The sequence below is a fragment of the Diaporthe amygdali genome (genome assembly GCF_026229845.1).
Source record: "Diaporthe amygdali strain CAA958 chromosome Unknown NODE_36_length_484128_cov_64_979186, whole genome shotgun sequence".
NCBI lineage: Eukaryota > Fungi > Ascomycota > Sordariomycetes > Diaporthales > Diaporthaceae > Diaporthe > Diaporthe amygdali.
Window position 1 is genome coordinate 153,280 of NW_026517056.1, and position 20,936 is coordinate 174,215.

General features: G+C 55.2%; 6 protein-coding genes across 6 annotated transcripts; 5 read left to right on the top strand and 1 right to left on the bottom strand.

Annotated features, from left to right (window-relative positions):
- Nucleotides 1-1,517: 1,517 nt before the first annotated feature.
- Nucleotides 1,518-2,933, top strand: J7T55_015039 (uncharacterized protein; the record flags this gene model as incomplete). The annotated part of the gene is made up of 3 exons (XM_053133294.1): nt 1,518-1,928; nt 1,992-2,714; nt 2,772-2,933. The coding sequence occupies 3 exons, from the start codon at nt 1,518-1,520 to the stop codon at nt 2,931-2,933; spliced, it is 1,296 nt and encodes a 431-aa protein (XP_052988768.1).
- An 812-nt stretch (nt 2,934-3,745) lies between these two features.
- On the top strand, nt 3,746-5,267 carry J7T55_015040 (ubiquinol cytochrome-c reductase assembly protein Cbp3; the record flags this gene model as incomplete). Its single annotated transcript, XM_053133295.1, has 3 exons — nt 3,746-3,802; nt 4,075-4,651; nt 4,714-5,267. 3 exons carry the CDS (start codon nt 3,746-3,748, stop codon nt 5,265-5,267), a joined length of 1,188 nt encoding a protein of 395 aa, XP_052988769.1.
- Nucleotides 5,268-5,395: 128 nt separating this feature from the next.
- On the bottom strand, nt 5,396-6,127 carry J7T55_015041 (dihydrofolate reductase; the record flags this gene model as incomplete). Its single annotated transcript, XM_053133296.1, has 2 exons — nt 5,396-5,887; nt 5,963-6,127. The coding sequence occupies 2 exons, from the start codon at nt 6,125-6,127 to the stop codon at nt 5,396-5,398; spliced, it is 657 nt and encodes a 218-aa protein (XP_052988770.1).
- Nucleotides 6,128-7,706: 1,579 nt separating this feature from the next.
- Nucleotides 7,707-9,086, top strand: J7T55_015042 (uncharacterized protein; the record flags this gene model as incomplete). The annotated part of the gene is made up of 1 exon (XM_053133297.1): nt 7,707-9,086. One exon carries the CDS (start codon nt 7,707-7,709, stop codon nt 9,084-9,086), a length of 1,380 nt encoding a protein of 459 aa, XP_052988771.1.
- A 1,660-nt stretch (nt 9,087-10,746) lies between these two features.
- J7T55_015043 (uncharacterized protein) lies at nt 10,747-11,106 on the top strand (the record flags this gene model as incomplete). Its single annotated transcript, XM_053133298.1, has 1 exon — nt 10,747-11,106. The coding sequence occupies one exon, from the start codon at nt 10,747-10,749 to the stop codon at nt 11,104-11,106; it is 360 nt and encodes a 119-aa protein (XP_052988772.1).
- A 1,165-nt stretch (nt 11,107-12,271) lies between these two features.
- On the top strand, nt 12,272-17,341 carry J7T55_015044 (uncharacterized protein; the record flags this gene model as incomplete). Its single annotated transcript, XM_053133299.1, has 3 exons — nt 12,272-15,199; nt 15,258-15,530; nt 15,587-17,341. The coding sequence occupies 3 exons, from the start codon at nt 12,272-12,274 to the stop codon at nt 17,339-17,341; spliced, it is 4,956 nt and encodes a 1,651-aa protein (XP_052988773.1).
- Between the last annotated feature and the right edge of the window lie 3,595 nt (nt 17,342-20,936).

The following is a 20,936-nucleotide window of genomic DNA, read 5'->3' on the forward strand; positions in this document are numbered from 1 at the left end:
GTAGATCTCAAGCCGGGAAAGCCTGTCAGTCGAGGGTTTGCCACGCTTGATCTGCGGGATGGATGGCAGATGGTGGAAGAGGAGGCTGAAACCTAGCGTTGACCTCGGGGTGCGGGTTGTGGGAGGACAGAGAGTGCGGTCGATGGTGAGCTTGCAGTATGGAATCGCGCGGTCTCAGGGAGACAACGTTGCCGATTGAGAGCCGGGTAGTGGATTCATGCAAAGGCAGAATTCCAGATTGTGTTGGTGGTGTTTCCCTGTCGGTAGCTTTGGGATGGGACAGCCGTAGAGCTTGTGTGAGCCGTCCGATAAGGGGCCAGAAACAGAATCTGGGCAGGCTGAAACCGACTTGCGGCAAGCACAGATTGCATAAACTGGCGATACCGCGTGTGTGCTGCACGGCGGTCTTGAATTCAGCGGGATAGATTGGATGGTTCGTGGTTACAGCAGCCCGGGAAACAATGCAACGCTGCAAGAGACAGACGCAGTCGCGGTAGTCCTGGTTTGGAAATGTAGATGCCCTCTTGCGATAGGTCCAACTCAAACCCTCGTGCGCAAAGTTGCTAACGGAGGGAAAATGCTTGCCTCTAATCAATTCGATGCTTTTTGAGGTAGATTGCGTGCTGGCGAAATTGGTGGAAGTGAAACCGACGGCCTTGACTGACTGTAGTGATGTTGAAATCCGTCGTTGTTGAGACTTGGGACTTTGCTGCTTCAAACCTTCCTCGCGAGCGGGCTCACTTGAAGTGGAGGTGTAGGAAGATAAGGCACGACCGAGGGACGCTGCTTACTCTACTCGCTTGTGGCTGCCAGTACAATGCAGTCTCAGATAAGGAAACAAATGCACAACGCATGCACTAACGTGAAATCCGAGGGGAAGGGAAAAGGAATCTAGAACAGAAACACGCCTCTCGCCAACGCCTGTCAACTTGCGGATGTGGCTAGGTGTTGTCGTGGGAAATCTGGGGAAAGGGGCCCTTCCTGAGCCTCAGCCTCAGAGCGCTCGGGGCAGCAGGGACTTACGTTGGCTTTGTCGTCAGGGTCCAGGTCGTGGCCGTGGCTCATCCCTGCCCCGTCCTGCACTGGCCCGCGCCTATTCAGGCCTAGATTTAGAAACGTCAAACGTCGAGCAAGTTCACCGCCTGCCCGTTGCGGAAGTACCTTTCTCGCCTATCTGCCCAAACACGCGCGCTTTGAGGAAAGAGGCACTAGCCCCGCTACGGACGGACCTACCGAGCGTCTAAACTGCCGACGGCGCGCGCGCAGAGAGCACAAGCAGAGAGCAGAGAGCCACTGAAGCATCAGCCTTGGAAACCCCATCACCTCCAGCTGTCAGTTTCACCATAACCTAAACATCTGGTTTTACCCCCCCAGTCTCCCATCTGAACTCAATCAAGCTTCCTCGTCTCACGCGAAAAACCCACCTGCTGCCAGCCACAGTTTCGATCCACCAAGCCCTGGGCTTCCCCATTCTAGCCACCAAGTCAGGACGAGTTCTAGACTTGGGAAATGGGAGCATGCGACGAGTTGTCGTGACAGGTCTAGGCGCTATCAGCCCTCTGGGGGTTGGTGCGCACAGGACATGGCAGCGCCTCCTGGCTGGACACTCTGGCATTGTTGATGTTTCTGCAGTCGAGCCTCAGACTAAGTGGAAAGGTCTTCCAAGCTGTGTCGCAGGAGTTGTGCCCAGTGGCAGCACTGGCAAGACAGACGGGAGATGGAACCCCTCGGACTGGCTCGAAGCTGGAGAGCAGAGGCGCATGTCTAGATTCGCCCAGTATGCTGTCGCAGCTACGAAGATGGCGCTCGACTACGCTGGCTGGGACCCCTCAAGTCAGGCTGACCTCGAGGCTACCGGAGTATGCCTCGGAAGTGGGATAGGCAACCTGGACGAAATGTACTCTACTAGCGTCGCTTTCGAGAAAGATGTGAGCCTGGCCTCCTGGACTGCAACTAGGCCGAGGGAATGAAAAAGCTAAGACTATAGGTAGGGTTACAAGAAAGTCTCTCCGTTGTTTGTCCCTAAGATCCTCATCAATCTTGCCGCGGGCCATATTTCCATGAAATATGGCTTCCAGGGACCTAATCACTCCGCCACAACGGCCTGTACCACCGGCGCTCATTCGATTGGGGACGCCTCACGCTTCATTGCCTGTGGCGATGCCGATGTCATGATCGCCGGCGGTGCGGAGTCTTGCGTGCACCCCCTGACCTTCGCAGGTTTCGGAAGGTCGAGGTCCCTATCAACCGCCTTCAGCCATGATCCTAGCTCCAGCTGCCGCCCCTTCGATAAGGACCGCGACGGTTTTGTCGTCGCCGAGGGCGCTGCTGTCCTCGTTCTGGAAGAGCTTGAGCACGCTAAGGCTAGAGGTGCAAACATTCTCGCCGAGGTGGCCGGCTACGGCTGTAGTGGTGATGCTTATCACATGACGGCTCCCCAAGAGGACGGCTCAGGGGCTCTGCTGGCCATGAAACGGGCCCTGAAGAACGCGGGTCTCAGACCGCGCCACGTCGACTATATCAACGCTCATGCGACGAGCACTCCCATAGGCGACGCGGCAGAGGCTAGTGCAATCGGTACCTTGATGCTGGGCGAGGAAGGCCTTGAGAAGGACAGCCAGGTCACCGTGAGCAGCACAAAAGGCGCGGTCGGCCACTTGCTTGGCGCCGCCGGTGCGATTGAGGCCTTGTTTTGCGTGCTCGCAATCACAGATGTGAGTTGGTGGCTCTGAAACTCCTCTTTAGTATGTGCGGCGCTGACTCGATTCTAGAATGTGGTTCCTCCGACCCTGAATTTGCATAGTCCAAATGTAGGCAAAGACTTCAACTTTGTACCTATCCATTCGCAGGACAGGGATGTCAATGTTGCCATGTCGAACTCTTTCGGGTTCGGTGGTACGAATGCGTCCTTGGTCTTCTCACGATACAGCTAGCCGGGCCAATGCGCCTCATACTGGTCGCATCAATGGCTTTGGAACTGGGCTAGAATGGTCTTCAAAGCTATCATTTATTGCTTCATGTAGTAGATCATGTAAGATGGGTCTGGGGCGAGTGAGTTATGAACGGTACCCTCGTGAGCCCATGGCATACAATGAGCCCAAGGCGGAAATATCGCCATCAATCGCATTTCGTTGTCACCACGGTGTTCCTGTTCACTCTCTTGTTTTCCAGGATGCCTCAGCACCGAAAGTGACAAGAATGTAGGATTGTTGAATACAGTGGGCCGACGCTTCGGGTGAGCAAAGGCTATGATGATGGCAAGCAATCTGTGAATCACTAATTCGTTGCTAGAGGCTGTGCTGTGGACGACTCTCACCAGCCGAGGATTGATAAACCTCCGGGATGCTGAGGGGCGCGTCAGAGGCGAGAGGGTGTGGATACCTATTCCAGAGCGCCGATAAGAAGCCCATAAGGCCTATCGAAGGGCCCGCGAGGCCCAAACCGCCTATCTAGCTAGGACAGAGGGGCAATTGGAAACCAATCCTAAGAGTAGACCAGCCAGAACTGTCGAGCACCATGGAGGCAATCGTCGTCGTCCGCAAGAAGAGTCGCAATCCCCATCAGAAGCCGCAAATCAAAGAAAACAGCAACGCCAAGTAAACCGAGAGGCAGTCGTCATTGATCTGGACCCTCCTACCCTCCCACCACCACCAGCAAACCCTCCCAGCCCCGGAGGCACATATGAACCCGAAGAGGCTGCCACTCCCGGACGAGACAGCGTGGCAAGTGAGGACTTGGTGTCACCATGGAACCCTCACCGAACGGCGACCAGGGATGGGACGTGGGCCCAGAACAAACAACCGTGGGTGGCGGATGGTCAGCGGGATGGCCAACAAGGCCTGGCGGAGTGACATGTTTTACAAGGCTGAAAACGGGTTCTCGCGCTTTAGTACATCTTTACAGTGAGGCTAGAAAGAAGAACCCGGAAGCTGTTCGGTTGAGAACCGCATATATTATATAACGAGGCCAATCGTATCATAATAAATAAAGTAAGATTGCCGCGACATGGTTTTAATTGAAGACCAAGTACACTATTTGATCAAGGTCCAATGTTGGCTCCGGATGTCTTGGTAGGATACGGAGCCGAGCTCGGCAAAGCATGTCTACAAGGATAGCTGCAGCAATATTTTTGACGTCGATGCGCTAAGCGTCAATGACATCTATAATCGAGACTTGAGAGCCTCGACAGCTGGCTTCGCACTGTCTGCTGATTCTCCTAGTTCACAACCCATCCAGTTCCAGGATATGGCAGACCGGCTTTGCAGACCATGTCGCGACGTTGCGCGGCGACAGCTACGGCTCTTGCGCGAGCTCAATCGCGCCCCAACCGTCTCCCAGCGGGCCACCGTCGCAGAGATCGCGCGGGCGTCAACGAGACAGTTCCACCAGACTGCACCGAGCCGCTCGCAGGGCTCGCCCCAGTCTGAGAAGCAACCTGGGATCGCGCAGACCTTGCTAGGCATCGCGAGCAAACTTCTGCCGTCGAAAGCAGTCCAGCCTTACCAGATCTTTGGCGCCACCGAAAGCATCTACAAGGCTTGCGCGGCACCGGCCACATACAAGATCCCGCCGGAGTTGAGGAAGAAGGAGGAGGTGACATTGGCAGAGAACGGGGAGGAAGTCGGCGTCGGAGGGGGCGTGTGGCATGATGGTACGCTCAGATCTCAACTCGACAGCATCTGATGCCTGCGTTGCTAACAGCGTGACCCACAGAATTCGGTCTGCCCCCAACCTTCAGCACATGGTCGCAAGTCACCATGCTGCACCTCTACCTCATTGTCGTACGATTAAGATGCCTCGAAAAGAACGCATGGCAGGCGTGGCAGAACCAGCTTGTGAACCACTTCTTCCACAACGCCGAGGACGTGATGGAGGTGAACCACGGCATGTCGTCGCGCATGATCCGGCAGAGGCACCTGCAGAACCTGTTCCAGACGTGGAGGGGCGTGATACTGGCGTATGACGAGGGCTTGGTCAAGGGCGATGCCGTGATGGCGTCGGCTGTGTGGAGGAACATCTTCAAGGCGGACGAGAACGTCGATATGAGGCATGTTGCTGCCATTGTCAGCTGGATGAGGTCGGTCTCGAGGTCCCTAGACAAGATGCTTGACCCTGCACTGCTCTATCATGGAGGCAGCGTATTCAAGACGCAGCCCACGGCAGAGTTGAAGCTGGTTGATGAGCCGGCCTCGCTTGAGCAGATCACCAAGGGTGCTGCGTCAGAGGCCCAGCCGGCTAAAGCGAAGCCGAGCAGTCGCTTTAAATGAGGTTGCAGGCATGGGCTTTGAGGTTCGGTTACTCGATATGTATGTACAAACAGAACATGGGCTTCAAGAAAGGAAAACTCTGGGCATCGGAGCTGGGGGGATTATGTATTATTTTGATATTAGGGATATCAATTCGTCCTCTCCCACATCTGAAACTCATAGGACGTGTCGTTTTCCACTTGAATACCGTCAGGAACCACCTCTCCAGTCCAGCTGTCGAGTTCCTGTTTTGACCTCTTCGCCCACTCCAAAGAGCTCTCGCCCTCGCCGTCCAACTTCAGTGAAAAGAATGTGTCGCACTCGAAATCGGACATCACCTTCGTAAGCAGCACCCTCCTTGCCTCCTTCATTTGCAGGGCCGCGGCGTAGATCTGGCCACCACCTATCACAAAAACTCGCCCTAAGCTTCCCTGTGGCTTCTGTTGCAGATATGCGATGGCTTGCTCGAGAGAAGAGGCCTTCACTGGGTCTGTCTCCACACTGCTTGGCTCTTCTGGTGACGGTCCAAAGGATCGGCTGATGACTACGTTGAGTCTTCCCTTCAGCGGTCTAAATTTGGGCGGTATGCTCTCCCATGTCTTGCGCCCCATGATCACAGCATTCATCACAGGAGGTTCAACCTGGGTTTATGTAAGTGATAATCGTCTGTGAGGAAGAAAGGTTGAGCAGTCAAGGCTGCGGAATACTCGACTTACTTGAGGAGGAAGTCGTTTCGTAACCCTGGCAAAATAAGCCATCTCCTTCTTCAATCCAGTCCAGGGGAGAGTCCCTCGCAGGCCGATGCCCATGTCCCGGGTGGCTGCGAGGACGAGTGTGAGCTCCAGGGGCAGCATCGCGTTCTCCGAGGCCGGAACACTCATTTTCTATGAGCACAGTTGCTTGAATCTTCTCAAATGCCAGAGCGAGACCATCCGAAGCCAACAAATTCATGATCAAAGCCCGTTACGCGCTCCCGTCTGAGATGCTCGTCGCCAGTTCGAAGGCGGATCCCTGTCGGACTAGCTTACATAAGTAATCACGTGACCTGGCCGTTCCCTTGTTCGCCAGTCCACAACTCAAAAAGCTGCGCGTTGCAGCTTTCCCCTCTTGATCTTTCTCTCCCGACCATCCAACGCAACCTCATCGACAGAACCAAGTAAGTTATACTCCCGCAGAACCACAGTGAATGCAGTTGTCTGCATGAGCGTTTGATCAGTTGATCCTCATTCAATTGATCAATTCCTCTTGCGGCGATGCTTTTCACCGGGGCTGCTGCTACCGACGTCACTTGCGAAAGGCAAACAGCAAGCTAACCCCACCAACAGCCCCAATCGTTCACGATGAGAGCCAAGTGGAGGAAGAAGCGCGTCAGGCGCCTTAAGCGCAAGAGAAGAAAGATGAGGGCTAGATCGTAAGTGTCATCCGGTCTTTCGATGCCATCAGTTTGAGCAGGTGACTGACCCCGATCACAGGAAGTAAACAACTCGCACCACTCGACCTCACGCCAGCTTGAGCATCACACAGAGCCATCATGACAATCACCAATCATCACCAGCAATTGGGCAATCACTCGCCTCAAGCCACGCCGCCCAGTCACCACCCGCCTGTGTTGGGGAGGATCGGATCTGCTGAGATTCCTGGACCCAAGTTTCTGTGGAGGACTGGAGTCAGGAGGGACTTTTGAGGACGCCCGAGGGCTGGCCTTTGATGTGCTCTGGGAGAGCTGTCTACGTCAATTGGAGGTCGACACTGGTCCAGTGTTTGCGGGACAGAAGCCAACTACCTCGCTAGCTTGATACGCTCATGGAATCTTCATGAGTACGAGACAGGGAGACATTGACAATCAAAAAAAAGGAGTTCGCTTCATTTTTGCCTTTCCTCCTCGCGTGATGCTAAAAGTTACTTGTGCTGTTCCCTCCGTTCAATGCTCCAAATTTGTCGCACAGGCGACCCACAACCTTATGGTAGTGCGCTTAGCGCAGATCGTCCCGCCCAGTCCCAGGACGCCCGTCTGCCAATACCGGTATCTCAAAGCAAGGCTGGCTCTTCAAAGGTCCGTCAAGGAATTAATCCTGCAGTCTCAATCTGACTCTTTCCTAAAAGTTAGATGTGCGCATGCGACCATTATTGCGATGATGTAGATGTGGGAAGTGTGGGGTCTTGTCCCAAGCTTTACGCGCTAGGAAGGTGGTAAGTGGCAGAAAAAAAAAGTTACGGACCCTCATATCTTTCGTATCGTGCATCCACCAAGGGATTCCCGCATGCGAAGTCCAGATCACATTCATGCTTTTCTTTGAGTAGCCCGGCTTTCCACTCAAAACAACCGGAAACTGCCACGGCCACAATCATTTCGGCGACGGGTGACTCGGCCGTCTTCCCATTAAAGCCACCAAACTGTCCCCCAGATCGCACACCACACTATTGGGTCAAGTTCCCTACCGAGACCGCACCTAGCAGACGATGGCGGACAGCGGCAAGAAGAGGAAACATAGGGACGATGCAGGGGCCGAGAGCAAACAGAAGAAGAAGAAGGTCACTTCTGTTTCTCCATCATCAAAAAACAAATCCATCAAAGTCACCTCTGTTGTCCAGTCGAAAGCTTCTCCCCCGATCGTGGCCACGGCTACAGGCATCTCAGTGTCAAAAGATACTAAATATAACACATACTCTCGAGCCCCCACGAAACGGTCCAAACATGGCGCAAACGACCTTCTACTCCATTCTTCGAGTCACAGAACTGTCGACTATACGGCGCGGGAGGACAAGCCCTCGGCTGGGACTGGGGCTGGGCAGCCGCTTCTCAAACATTACATAGGACTTTTCGACCCGGCAAGCGGTCAGTTGCAACTGGTTGAGTCAAAGAAGATGACAATAAGGGGTTCTGTTCGTGCCCAGCAGGCGCCGCAGGAGGACATGCAGTCGCGGAAGCTGAGCCAGGTACGGCCCACTCCATCAAACACTGCGAGCACCGCAGCTGACCTGTCGCAGACAACGATGAACCTGAAGGCCGACCTTGGTCAAACCTTTGGTACCAAGAAGGCGAAGAAGGCGCTCGCAGCCATCACCGAAAATGCCATCTCCCCGCGTAAACCTCAAGCCGGCGACGCACCACAAGCGCTTGACGCATCAGACAAGGCTATCATGGCGACCATTAAGGATGTCACGATGAGCGTGGCTACAAAGGAGGACTTGCAGAATGCGATGGATGCTGCCAAGCCAGTACCGCGGGGCAACTACGAGGCCGAGGAGATCCAGGACGTCTACAGGCCGGAGCAGCTCATCGGGAAGGACATCTTGGAGCTGATACAGGTGAGCGACTGGGCGGAGGCGGTCAAGAACAACGAGAACGTCGAGCTGCGGTCGAGGTTCGTGGCGCACCGGATCAACCGCATCGGGTCGGGCGAGATCGCGGTGCTGCGCCTCAGGGTGCTGCGGTACCTGTACTGGCTGGTGCTGCTGTACCTGACGTCGCGGAAGGGCAGGGAGCGCGGCACCAAGGAGGTGCTCAAGAAGGACAAGCTGGCTGAAGAGCTGTCGCCGGCGCCGCCGCCGGTGGTCGAGAGCATCCGCCGCAGGTTCTCGGATAATGGCATCATGCGCAAGCAGCACGTCGACCTGCTCGCGACGCACTGCTGCGCGTTCGCGTGCATCCTCGACAACTTCGAGACAAACACCTGGGACCTCAAGGAGGACCTTGGCCTCGAGCAGAAGCAGATGAACCAGTACTTTATGGAGATCGGCGCCACGATCAAGAAGGCTAAGGCCGAAGGAAGGATGGACTGTATCGCTCGGCTCAAGATACCGCTGGTCTTCCCAAAGATCAGGCAGATGAGGCGGTAGATAGATACCGATTGAGGGGTGGTAGCATTCGATATCATCTTGCTCAAATGTGTCATTGGGTCATCATCTTCGTCGCATCTGGGGTTTACATGTTGCTTTACCGGGAAATTGCATATTTGTCACACAAGAAGGCATTCCATCATGGCATATCGCCGTATCTTATCACGGTCAGAGGGCGAATAAAAGCGATGTGGATCGGGCCAGTACAAGCCCTCGAATAAAGACAGGGCGGTCGTGTGCCGTTTGCTTGCCTTCTGTGATGTCTAAGTACGTGTGGAGTGAAGACATATAGCAGGTACGAGCATGAATGCCGGACCAAGGGCGATGGTATATACAGTGAAGCCAGTTGAAGGATTGACAAGACTCTCTGACATTTTTGCCCACAATAACACCAATCTGCCTGGGGTGTAATGCTTTCCTTCCAGACCTAGCAACCTGACTGAGGTGAGCAACTCGAGAGTACCTAGATAAGACGGAGTGTCTCTCTGTTGGCGGTGTTGGTAGATTCGAGGGCCGGATTCGGGTTTCCAGATCTTTGGGCCTATTCTTCATGCCGCCCCTCACAACTGTGGATATGCCCTCTTTCTGGATTGTGTGATGTAGCCATGTATATTCCAGGGCTGGGTGCGAGATACATAGCAAATCTCTGCTATTCTTCGGGCTTTGAGAAGATGTGCCGTCGATGGTCACTCAGCATCTCATGGGCGTAAACCTTGACCTGGTGCTGCCCGCCATCAAGGTCACATATACGAATGCTGAAGACACTTGATAAAGGAAGGGAAGAATAAGAACAGGAAAGGAAAGCGCATTTCATGCTGTCTCTGGATTCGTGTCTTAGTACGTATTGTGTCCGTGAGACCGTGATAAATGCCAATATGAGCCAAGCATTCAGTCAATCCGCGCATCGAATTCCATGAGAGTTGGACATGTGCGCCTGTCACCTCAATCGTCATCGTCGTAGGTAGATAATCAAGACCATCATCGAGCATTCTGGCATACGCATCCCGATGGAGGGTTCTCACCATTGGGGTTGCGTCTTACACTTCAGTCTAGGGTCTAACCCGCACCACTTCCCTGCTACACCCACTCGCATAGGTGGCGTATGGGGGGCAGGTGTCTTATACTGAACTGTGCACACACCGCAGATCAACTTACACACATGGCTTATGAGCGGGATTTCGTGGCTTCTTTCCCTCACCGCACCATACTCGACAGCAAGGCAGAGGCTAAGAAGTGCTGTGAAAGTCTGACATCCTTGGTATGTAGACAGCAAGAAGCTCGCCAGTGCCTTCTGGGCTGTCAAGTCTGAAGCAATTTTCAGAAGTCACACACAGCTTCTCGGAAGACCCGAGAATTGCAAAGGCGGGGCCTGAAATGCCGGGTCCGACTTGTTTAATATCGCGCCGAACCTCACCCCTACCTGACACCATGGGTTGCTTGCACGTCGCCTTATGGACGGCGGCCATGATGAATTGGGATTTGGGATTTCTGGACATGCAATCAGACGGTCAAAATTTGCTCTGACTTGAGGGAGAGCGCACCTCTCCCATGCTCCTGGACAGACCAGCCGCACACCGTTCTGTCAACTGACGGACATGCCAACGGGCCTCGTCAATCGGGAAGACTCGAGTGAGTCTGTGGGAGTGAGTGGTCAGTCCCAATGGGCCAGCCGGCCAAGCTCGACCCTCTCTTTCCTGCCCAGGCGTTGCTGGGGACGAACAGCCCCTTGCCCTCCACCTGCTCCATCTGCGACGAGCCCGTCACCAGGTCACGCTGGGCCCAGGCGGATGGCGTCTGGCATCTGGCATCGGGCATCGAGGCGTCGGGCACAGCCGAAGCCGATCTGTCATGGCCCTTGACCCCTCCTCAGCCAGCCAGCTGTGGCCCACGTCGGAAGCTCTTGAGCCTCATCAGTTCGACGCAGCCGTCGGTCCCCGTCCCCGTCCCCGTCCCCATCTCCCACATGTGGAGTGGTCCCGACAGCGCGGCACCCTACCCCAGAAAACCTAGCAGCAGATGACGTGACGGCACATGCCAAAACAACTTTCCCATTCGAGTAGTCTATTTTCTTTTTTTGAAGCTATCGTGGGGTCGCCAACAGCCATGAGCCCTTCTTGTCGCCCGCATGCGCTCAATTGGCATCCAATTTGACCCAAATGCACCCGAATGCATCGCCATCAGTGCAGCTCAGGCGTATTCATGTGATTTCCGGCTGTCCTGGGCAGCCTTTGCAGCTTGTGTGCAAGTTCTGTGGTTATGACCAGAGATGTTGGTGATTCACCGGACGTGAATGAGCTACGAGCTGAGGCGACAGCTTCTGCTGCCTGTGATTGGCGCAGGGGGTGGCTGGGACCCACTCTTCGCCGGGAACGCGTCGCTGCCATTTTCCCGCCCAGCCAGTCGCAGCCGTGAACGTGAAGGCACAAGGCCTGCTGCCCGCTGCCCGCTGCCCACTACACGCTGCCCATTGCCCACTGCAACCTCCCCGTCAGGCCTAGGCGGGTGCTCGCTCATCATTCTTCGACCATAGCAAACTTTTTGCACTTCATCCATTTGCATGCTCAATCCTGCATCTTTTCATTTCTTCATGGTGCACACAATGCTTCGGCCATCGCCCTAGTTCATCCTGCCTACTCGTTGCCCGAACACCCCTCGCCGCGCTGCCCCGTCCCGAACCGTTATCCCCCCAACCCAAGCGCACCGCACCGCACCGCACCGCAGTGCCGTGGAGTGCACTGCAGTGTGCAGCCACAACGCGCTCGCAAGCAACCACGCAGCACGCCAACCACCGTCCACAACCTGCCATCAACTACTGAATGCAGACATAATATCTGGATCGCAATGTGTGTGCCCCTGTATATGAATGCCATACTCCTTCCCGACTATACCACATCCTCTTGTCTCCAACATACTTATCCCCTGGCACCACGTAAACACTATACTGTTGTAGATGTTTTACTGTCCACCACAAGCTCACTACCCCCCACCATGTTCTCGCATACGAGAAGCTGACCTTGGTTGTGATGCAGTCATCGCATCCACTGGATTCTCATGCACTATAGTCTCGAAAAGGAATCAGTTTGCTGCCCGATTTCGTAGCGACTGCGCCTTTCAACCTCGATCCATACAACAGCTTTCTTTTCTCTGCAGCGCATCGACCTTACTCGCTTACTCGTCTGCCCATCATGGCGCCGGGTAAGAGGAAGAGAGACCCCCTCGAAGGCTTCGATCCAAATCAGTCCGATCCTGACGACGAGAACTTCGATCCATCCGAGGCCCGTCCAAGACGAAACAAGAAGACTCCTCGTACAGCCCGGAAGGGCGGCGGCCGTACACGCACGAACAGATATCGTGGCTCAGACATCGACGAAGATGATGATGAGGAACTCTCCGATAGCATGGGAGAGGGCTCCTTTGAAGATGAATCTGAGGAAGAAGACGACGACGTCCCTGTTAATGCCTCCGGCCGCCGCGCAAGGAAGGCTGCTGTCCAGCATCCCAGCTATAGGGAAGAAAGCGATGACGATGAAATTGTCAATGACTCTGTCGCCAACACAGATGTCGAAGAAGAGGACCCTCCAAAGCCCAAGTTGAGGGGAAGGATCGTGACATTGAAGATCAACCAGGCCAGCCGGAAGGGCGCAAAGGAGCCATTGCCTCCCGCGCCATCGACCCGACGCACCAGAGCAAAGACGGAGGAAGGCGATGAGCTCGTCGAGCTCACAACATCTGGGAGGCATCAGCAAACAGCTCGAGCCGCCTCGAGGAGCAAGAGCCCAGAGACCTTGAGCCGAGCCACTCGCAACACGAGGGGAGCAAAGGGTGTCAAGAAACCAGACCCGGAGCCAATCGAGGAGGCTTCCCACGAGACTAGTTTTCAACCCAACGAGGAACAGGTCGAAGAGGCTGATGCCGAGGCCGACGTGGTCGAAGACTCTGCTCCGGATGCTCCAGCGAATCAAGGAGACGGCGAGGACGTGCCAACCCCCGTCCAGGGTGATATCCCAATGGAAGGGGTGGAAGAGGCGGCGCCGCAGGAGCAAGAAGCTGAGGAAGACTCAGATGATGTTCTCACTGGACGTAGGATGACCCGGTCTTCCCGACAAGGCAACAATGTCCCTGCTGCTGAGGATGGCGACGAGGAGTCTGATGTACGGCCGCGGCGAAATACACGTTTGAGAAGAAAGGGAAGTGACCAGGGAAAGAAGAATGGACAGGACCAGAGTAGCGACTTCGAGCCAGACGAGTCGGGTGGTGAAGGTTCTGGGTCTGAAAAGGGCGCTGAAGCCGCCAACGATGATGACGACGACGACGGAGAATATTCTAGCGCAAGACCCTCGCGCGGGAGAAGTCAGGCTGCGGCTAGGAGCTCAAAGCGGGGCCGGGCCCGAGAGACTGACGACGAAATGCTTGACCCCGATGAGTTGGCTGAAGAAGCTGATGATCTCCGTCGAACCTCTCGCTCCCAAACTCGCGCCGCCCGAAGACGCCAATCTACGCCGATTGTCTATGAGGTACCCTCCAAGAGAAAGCGCAACAAAGTTGATTACACGATAAGGCCGTTTCAACAAATGGATGTGGAACAGGAGGAGGAAGAGCCAGCAGCACCAGTCAACACCCCAGGGCGTCGGAAGCGCGGCAATGGCGGGGCCGGGGACCGCTACCTCAACACGACCTATGGTCCATTCGGCGGAGCTGGTGGCCTTGGTTCCCTGCTCGGAGGACCATGGGGCACAGGTGCTGCTGGAGGCGTTGACTCGGACAGCAGTGACGATGAGATGGGTGCGAGGTATGGTGGCCCTGGTGGTGTTGGCGTGACTCCTACGGCGGCTTCCGGGCCAGGTCTACCCCAGGGGGCGCAGAACACACATCTGGAGAATCTTGGACTTGGTGCGGCGCCAAATGTGGGCAAGGTCAAGAACCAGAAGGCACTCGCAGATGCTGACCCGCTCGGGGTCGATATGACTGTCAATTTCGACCACGTCGGCGGTCTGGCGGGTCACATCAACCAGCTCAAAGAGATGGTACAACTGCCGTTGCTATACCCTGAAGTCTTCCAGCAATTTCACGTCACACCTCCAAGGGGCGTGCTGTTCCACGGACCGCCTGGCACGGGTAAAACTCTTCTCGCAAGGGCTCTTGCGAATTCGATCGGTAGCGGCGGTCGAAAGATCACATTCTACATGCGCAAGGGAGCCGACGCTCTCAGCAAATGGGTGGGTGAGGCCGAAAAGCAACTGCGACTGCTGTTCGAGGAGGCCAGAAAGACACAACCAAGTATCATCTTCTTTGATGAGATTGACGGTCTGGCACCTGTTCGGTCTAGTAAGCAAGAACAGATCCACGCCTCAATTGTGTCAACCCTGCTCGCCTTGATGGATGGCATGGATGGACGTGGTCAGGTCATCGTCATTGGTGCTACCAACCGACCGGACAATATTGATCCTGCGCTCAGGAGACCGGGTCGTTTCGACCGAGAATTCTACTTTCCTTTGCCGGACGTTGATGGCCGTAACGCGATTATCGATATCCACACCAAGGACTGGGGTCTGACACCGGAATTCAGGAAGAGCCTGGCAGAAAACACGAAGGGGTATGGTGGCGCGGATCTCCGAGCACTCTGCACTGAGGCCGCTCTCAACGCCATCCAGAGAACCTACCCTCAAATCTACTCCTCGGAACAGAAGCTTGTAGTGGACCCCAGCAAGATCAGCATACACGCGACGGATTTCATGATTTCTATTAAGAAGATGGTCCCTTCTTCTGAGCGGTCTGCGTCATCAGGGGCGGCACCTTTGCCAAAAGCCGTGGCACCTCTTCTCCGCGACCAATTCGTGGCGATCGAGGAACTCGTCAAGACTATACTGCCATTGAAGCCAAAGATCACCGCCCTGGAAGAAGCTATGTTCGAACCTTATGAGGATTCTGACCATGGCTTTGGGCGAGAGAACTTGCAACAAGACTTCGACCGCTCTCGTTTGTTCAGACCAAGGTTGCTGATTACGGGCCAGCCTGGCATGGGCCAGAATTACATCGCATCCGCTATCCTGCACCACTTTGAGAGGGTACACGTACAGCGTTGCGATTTGGCGACGATACTTGGCGATGGACGGGTAAGTGTCCTTTTCACTTCTTGCATGCGAAGCCAGCCCGCTGACATGTTCAATACAGCCCCCCGAGCAGGTCATAACTGGAATGTTCTCAGAGGTAAAGCGTCACAAGCCGAGCGTGGTTTACATACCTCATGTAGACACATGGTATGCGACCCTGGGCGCTACAGCTCTGAAGGTCCTGACAACAATGCTCATGGATATACCACCGTACGAACCTGTCCTGCTGTTTGGTACTGCAGACTGCGAAGCAAGCGAGATCGACAGGGACATACTGAGGGCTCTATTCCCCTTCTCGAGGAAGAACAGGGTAGAAATCGCCCGTCCCAACAGCGTAAGTTGCACAAGAACTTCTTTCGCTCCAAAACAGCACGACTAACCATCAGATAGGAAAATCGCATGGAGTTCTTCTCCAACATGGCTATGCATGTCAAGAAGTCGCCTCCTGAGTTCCCCGATCCATCTACCAGAAAGAAGAGGGTACTCGAAGAATTACCTGTGGCTCCGCCGCCGCCGCCGAAACCGAAATCTAAGGCTGAAATTAAGAGTGAGCTGAAGAGGGATCGGCAACTGCTGAATCACTTGAAGATGAGACTGCAGCCGGTTATGGACCAGCTGAAGAAGGGAAAATACCGAGTATTCTACAAGCCCATGATCCCTTACGACAGAATTAGGTATCTTTTCGAAGAGGCCGACCCCAACTATGTCAGCCCCGATGTGCCGCAGCACAGGCCGTACATAATTTCCAAGGACAGTCATGGAACGGAAGGACTTCTTGAAGTCGACACTGGAAAGTTCTATTACAATCTAGAGCTCATCACCATCGAAGAGCGACTTTCCAACGGATACTATGCTCGGCCCAAGGATTTCTACAGAGACATCAAGACACTTGTACATGACTCGAAGAATGTGGGTGACAAGGACAAGATTCTCAAGGCAAACGAGATGGAGAGCAACGTGGATGTAGATATGGGCGACATCGAAAATGCTCTCGGGGGTCCAGACCCGTGGAATGCACTGCATGAACGTCAGCTTCGACGTGCGGCAGAAGCTGTCGAAAAGTCAAAGAAAAAGGCCGCTATGGAAAGTGCTATTGGCATGGTCGAGTCCAATTTAAACGGCGACGACAGCGAAACCCAAGTCGGTCCCATAAGGATCGGCGCGCCGGTGCCACCGGAGAGCACGACGTTGGCACGATTCAGGGTGATGAGCCCTGAGGAACGTGACGCGGCCGGGGATACTCACATGAGCAACGGCAACTCGGTACCCTCCCGCATACCGGAGGAGAGCGGCGGTGATGAGGCGACACAGCCATTGTCGCAAATGGGGCCGCCGCCAGCGGTGCAGCGCTCGATTACCACTTCTTCAGTAGTCAGAAATGCTGCGGGAGTGGAGACGCAAGTATCGCAGGTATCAGCCCTGACATCTCTGCCGCATGGCGTGTCGCCATCTGCTGTGCTGAACGAGGCATCGACGACCAATGACCCGTCGACGACGAACAGATCGTCGAGCAACTGGAGCACTCAAGCAACGAATGGATTCCATAGCGACGTTGAAAATGTCTCGCAGCTGCCCGATACGCAGCCACCGGGAGACCACCAGTCTGGCCCAAGTCAGCACACAGGGTCCAGCCACTCGCCCTGGATGCACTCTCAAGCCGACGCCCTTGCGCACGGCAAGCTGAGCAACGTAGGCTACGGCGGCACGTCGAATTTACAGACCAGCCCGACTTCGTCGCAGGTGCCCACGGAGCGACGAGACTCTAGGATCGGCCTGCCCAATCTCCTCAACGACCCGGTATCCGTAGCGGACAACTCGTCGGTGCGCAACTCGGGCGGGTCGTCGTCGTCGTCACAGCACATGCCGGTGGTGCACGACGGGCAGGTGCAGCAGTTCCTCAACGACCTAACGGAGCGCACGTCGGGGTGCACGATCGAGCAGCTGGAGCAGATCAACCGCGAGCTGATGGACCACATCTGGCTGTCCAGGCATGAGTGGAACCGTATGAAGGTTCTCAACCAGCTGGTCAAGATCTTTAACGACACCATCTCGGACATTGAGGAGATGCAAGGTGTAGGCCAGTCGAGCCAGGAGCTGAACGACGAACGGGCGAGGGAGTACTATAGTGGCAGCAGCAGGCACTGAGGAAGAAGAGGGCGGTCAGGTACGGCGCTTAGTAGGTCGGGCGGAAAATGACAATTGGCGGCCATAAAAGAAAGGCAGGGGGGGCTGCTGCGTTGGACAAGCAGGGAACGGTTGGAGATGTGGGCGATTATTTTTCCTCTCATCAGGTTTTGGTTTTCTTCGGCTCTTCCCTTCTGCTGGCGTTTTTTGTCTGTCTGCGTGGCGCCGCAGGCTCTGCAGCAGCTTTGTATAATTACCAGTGGCTTTCCCTGCGAGGGACTGAACCCCCAGAGTGGGAGAAGGGAGAAGGCATGGGGAAGAGGGCTCTCCCCTCAGATGCCTAGGTTATTTACTTTTCCCTCCTTGGAAACGACGGTTCCTCGGGGAGGAACATGTCAGACATACAGGATGGAGAACAATGCAGAAGACATAATTCTTGTGGGCCTCTCTTCTTCCCGCCTACTCGTTTGCTACGATACAACAAGCATTCTGCCAGAATCTTGGGAGGGAACCGGTGCTCCGCAACAGCTCTCTTTCTCTCTGCTCGGGCTTGGAGCAACCAGCTCTCCTGACTACTGTCTGTACAAACCCTCCAGTTGGCCAAGTATTAAGCTTGCCATTGGCCTCAACAGGACCTCCATGCCATGCATCACTATAGGCGAGATGCATACCCCTGTCCTTCCTTGTCCTGCCCGCGGGAGTAACATGGGAACAATCGGTCCTTTGAGGTGGGCATCTCTTTTCCCTGGCGCCCGCCCGCCCGCCTTCTTTTTGTTCAATTTAATCTACCTGATGCAGCCCAGCCAGCCCTGCCTCAGGGCCGTGTGGATGCACGGTGTTGTTGCTCTAAGCTATATGTGTGTGTGTGAATTTGAACAACCTGACGATCTTTTCTGCCTTCAATGTTCTGTCAGCTTCGCCTGTGCCATATATGTCGGGTGCATATTTCCGCGGCCCTCGCCGGACGGACGGACGGACGGAGTGGCCGTCCGTCGTCCAATGTGTGTGCGTGTGTGTCGTTGAGGCTCTGCACACCCCAGAACGGGCAGTTTTGGTGCCCTCCCCTCCCCCACCAGGCCCCCTTGGCATCCATCATCCGGCCCAGAGCGAACTGGCTGAGCCACCTAGCCTGCGGGCGTGCTTTAGCAGCCCAAACCACCGGGTGCATGAGTGCTGAAAGGGGGTAGGGATCAGGGGTCGTTGGCTCTTTCCGACCATCGTGTCTCGTTTCACACAAGCCTACACGGCTAATCGACGGTAGGAGAGGCGGGAGGGCAAGTTCCCAGGCAGGGCCAAGGAGCGAAGGGGGGGGCCAAGAGTCGCCGGGCTAGGGCTGGGCATCTATTGTCCTTTTTCCTGGGCATCACCTGTTCCGCGCGCTCACTTTCGCAAGCCTGACTAGAATGAATTGATGGTGTGCTCCGCGTGTGTTGGAAGGGAAAAGGCAAGGTACGTAGTGAAACCCGTAGGGCTCGCGGTTGGCTTTGGCCCGGGCGTTTCAACTGCGAGTGCTCGTGAGCCGTGTGTGGTTGGGGGAAAGGAAGCTTGCTCGTTCCCCGGTGCGGGCGCAGGAAAGGGGGGGTCCTCCGAATGACGTCCGTTGTTTGGTCAATTACTCAGGCTTCAGTGGCAGGAAGAATTGTTCACTCTTGTCTTGACACTCTGCGGGTGATCCACGGCTTGAAGAAGAATGTCGCAGGACCCGTGGCTTCGTATTCGCGCGCAGAGACTTCCCAGATCGGAATCAAGTCTGGAAACTGAGCAAGTTTACGGCGATATCGCCACAAATTGTATTCTTTTTACTAGAATGCAAGCTATGTGCTGTGCTCGACTACCGTTTGATATTACAAGTAATTACCCTCCTATGGGCTCTTGACATTCCATAGCCTCATCGACCCCCCAGCTCATAAGTCAGCTCGAATATAAAACATTGCGTCCGAACCCAATGCCCGTTGCCCCCCCCCCCTTGTCCAGGGTTCAGCACGTCGGCGATCCGGCGGCGTAGTCATTGCATTCGGCAGCGGTGGAACAGCTGAAGCAAGTTGAGCCGCACTTGACCTGATACGACCCCTCGGCGCCACAGGCCGCCTGTGTGGTTGCGGCGAGGCCGAGGATGGCGAGGATGATGGCGTAGGGCTGCATTCTGTGATGGTGAGACTGCTTGAGTGAGACTGATGTAGTATTGCTTTCCTGAGCTAGCCTGTGTTAGTCTCTTTCACAGTTCGCAGTCTTGAATACAGTTGTAAGGCGGACAGGGTCTTTACCTAGATGCAACCGGCCTGGGAACCTGCACACTCGGACAGATTGATACTGCAAGATTTGTAGACTTCTTGCTTCAAGCCTGTGAGAAGTTAAGAGGACGTCGCTCCTTTTATTCATGTGCCTGTATACCGGCGAAAGATCTACACGAAATGACACGATCGATGACTTTCAATGGCCCGGATTAGATTGCAAGTCCCCATCGCCAGGCTGTCCACGGGATATCATAGCGTGTTAGCAGCACCGACGTCGAAGGGCGCTGACTCGGACGCCTCCACGCACGACAAGGCTGATCGGGATGGGATCTGCGAACCGCCAAAGCCTTGCTGGTTCCCATGACGCAGATTCATCTCTTAAGTCTACTATATCTTGTACAGCCCCGGGCGGAGCCGCGAGGCTGGCACTGGGCATGTAAGGCTCGTGGTTCTTCGGGCGAGTTGCAACGCGGCAGAGCCGGTCGGGCAGGCGTTTCCTGCAGGCGCATGGCATCTTTGGTCCTAGCTGTGCGACCTCAAGCCTACATTGACACAGAATTTCTCATCGTTCCCTGTTTGGCGACGGGATTCGTGGCCTATCGCCACCGTCGGAGGCAAAATAGCTCAGCAATCTGCACTGGCAGATATATAGGCTGGCGAGTACACGAGCGCATGGGTGGCATGTTAGAGCATTATTGACCCGCAGATGGGCCGGAGCCCACTATTTTATACTTTCGGGAACGAAGCTAAGCCGGCGCCTGCTATGCGGCCTCGAGCAATTATGGATGAAGGGATATATGCGCAGCACGTGAAGAGGAGGGGAGAAGCCTTCATCGCATGCCGGCGGGGAGGACAAGAAAAATATGTAATGGTATGCACAGAAAGAGATTGAATATACATGTATATATATATATACATATATATATATATATAGGGCTGGACCCCTACGGTAAGGCCAAGGGTGCGTGCCCGACTGGCTGCCGTAGTGCAACCCGCACATTGCATCGTCCTGTAGCACCGAGGATTGCGTGGGCAGGAGGGGCAGGAGGGAAGCCACTCGGGCATAGGTGTGTGGCGCCTGTGAGAAGGCGGGATGACGGGGGACAAGGCTTGGCTGCTGTATCCAAGTCCAGGTATGGCATGACGGCCTTGCACACCGGAGCAGAGCAGCCAGTGACTGGAAAGGCCATTACGAGTCCTCTTTGCGGACTTTCCGGTGGATTTGGAATAGCGGCGATCAGCAGGATTGGGGCCGGGCTCTTTGGGCAGACTCAATGCCGAGGGCCTCGAGTGATTGAGGTCAAGTCGTGTTAGGCTCGAAGTGTAACAAGTGACAGGCGGGCGTCATAGCGATGGATGAGGTCAGAGGGAGGGAAGTCCGT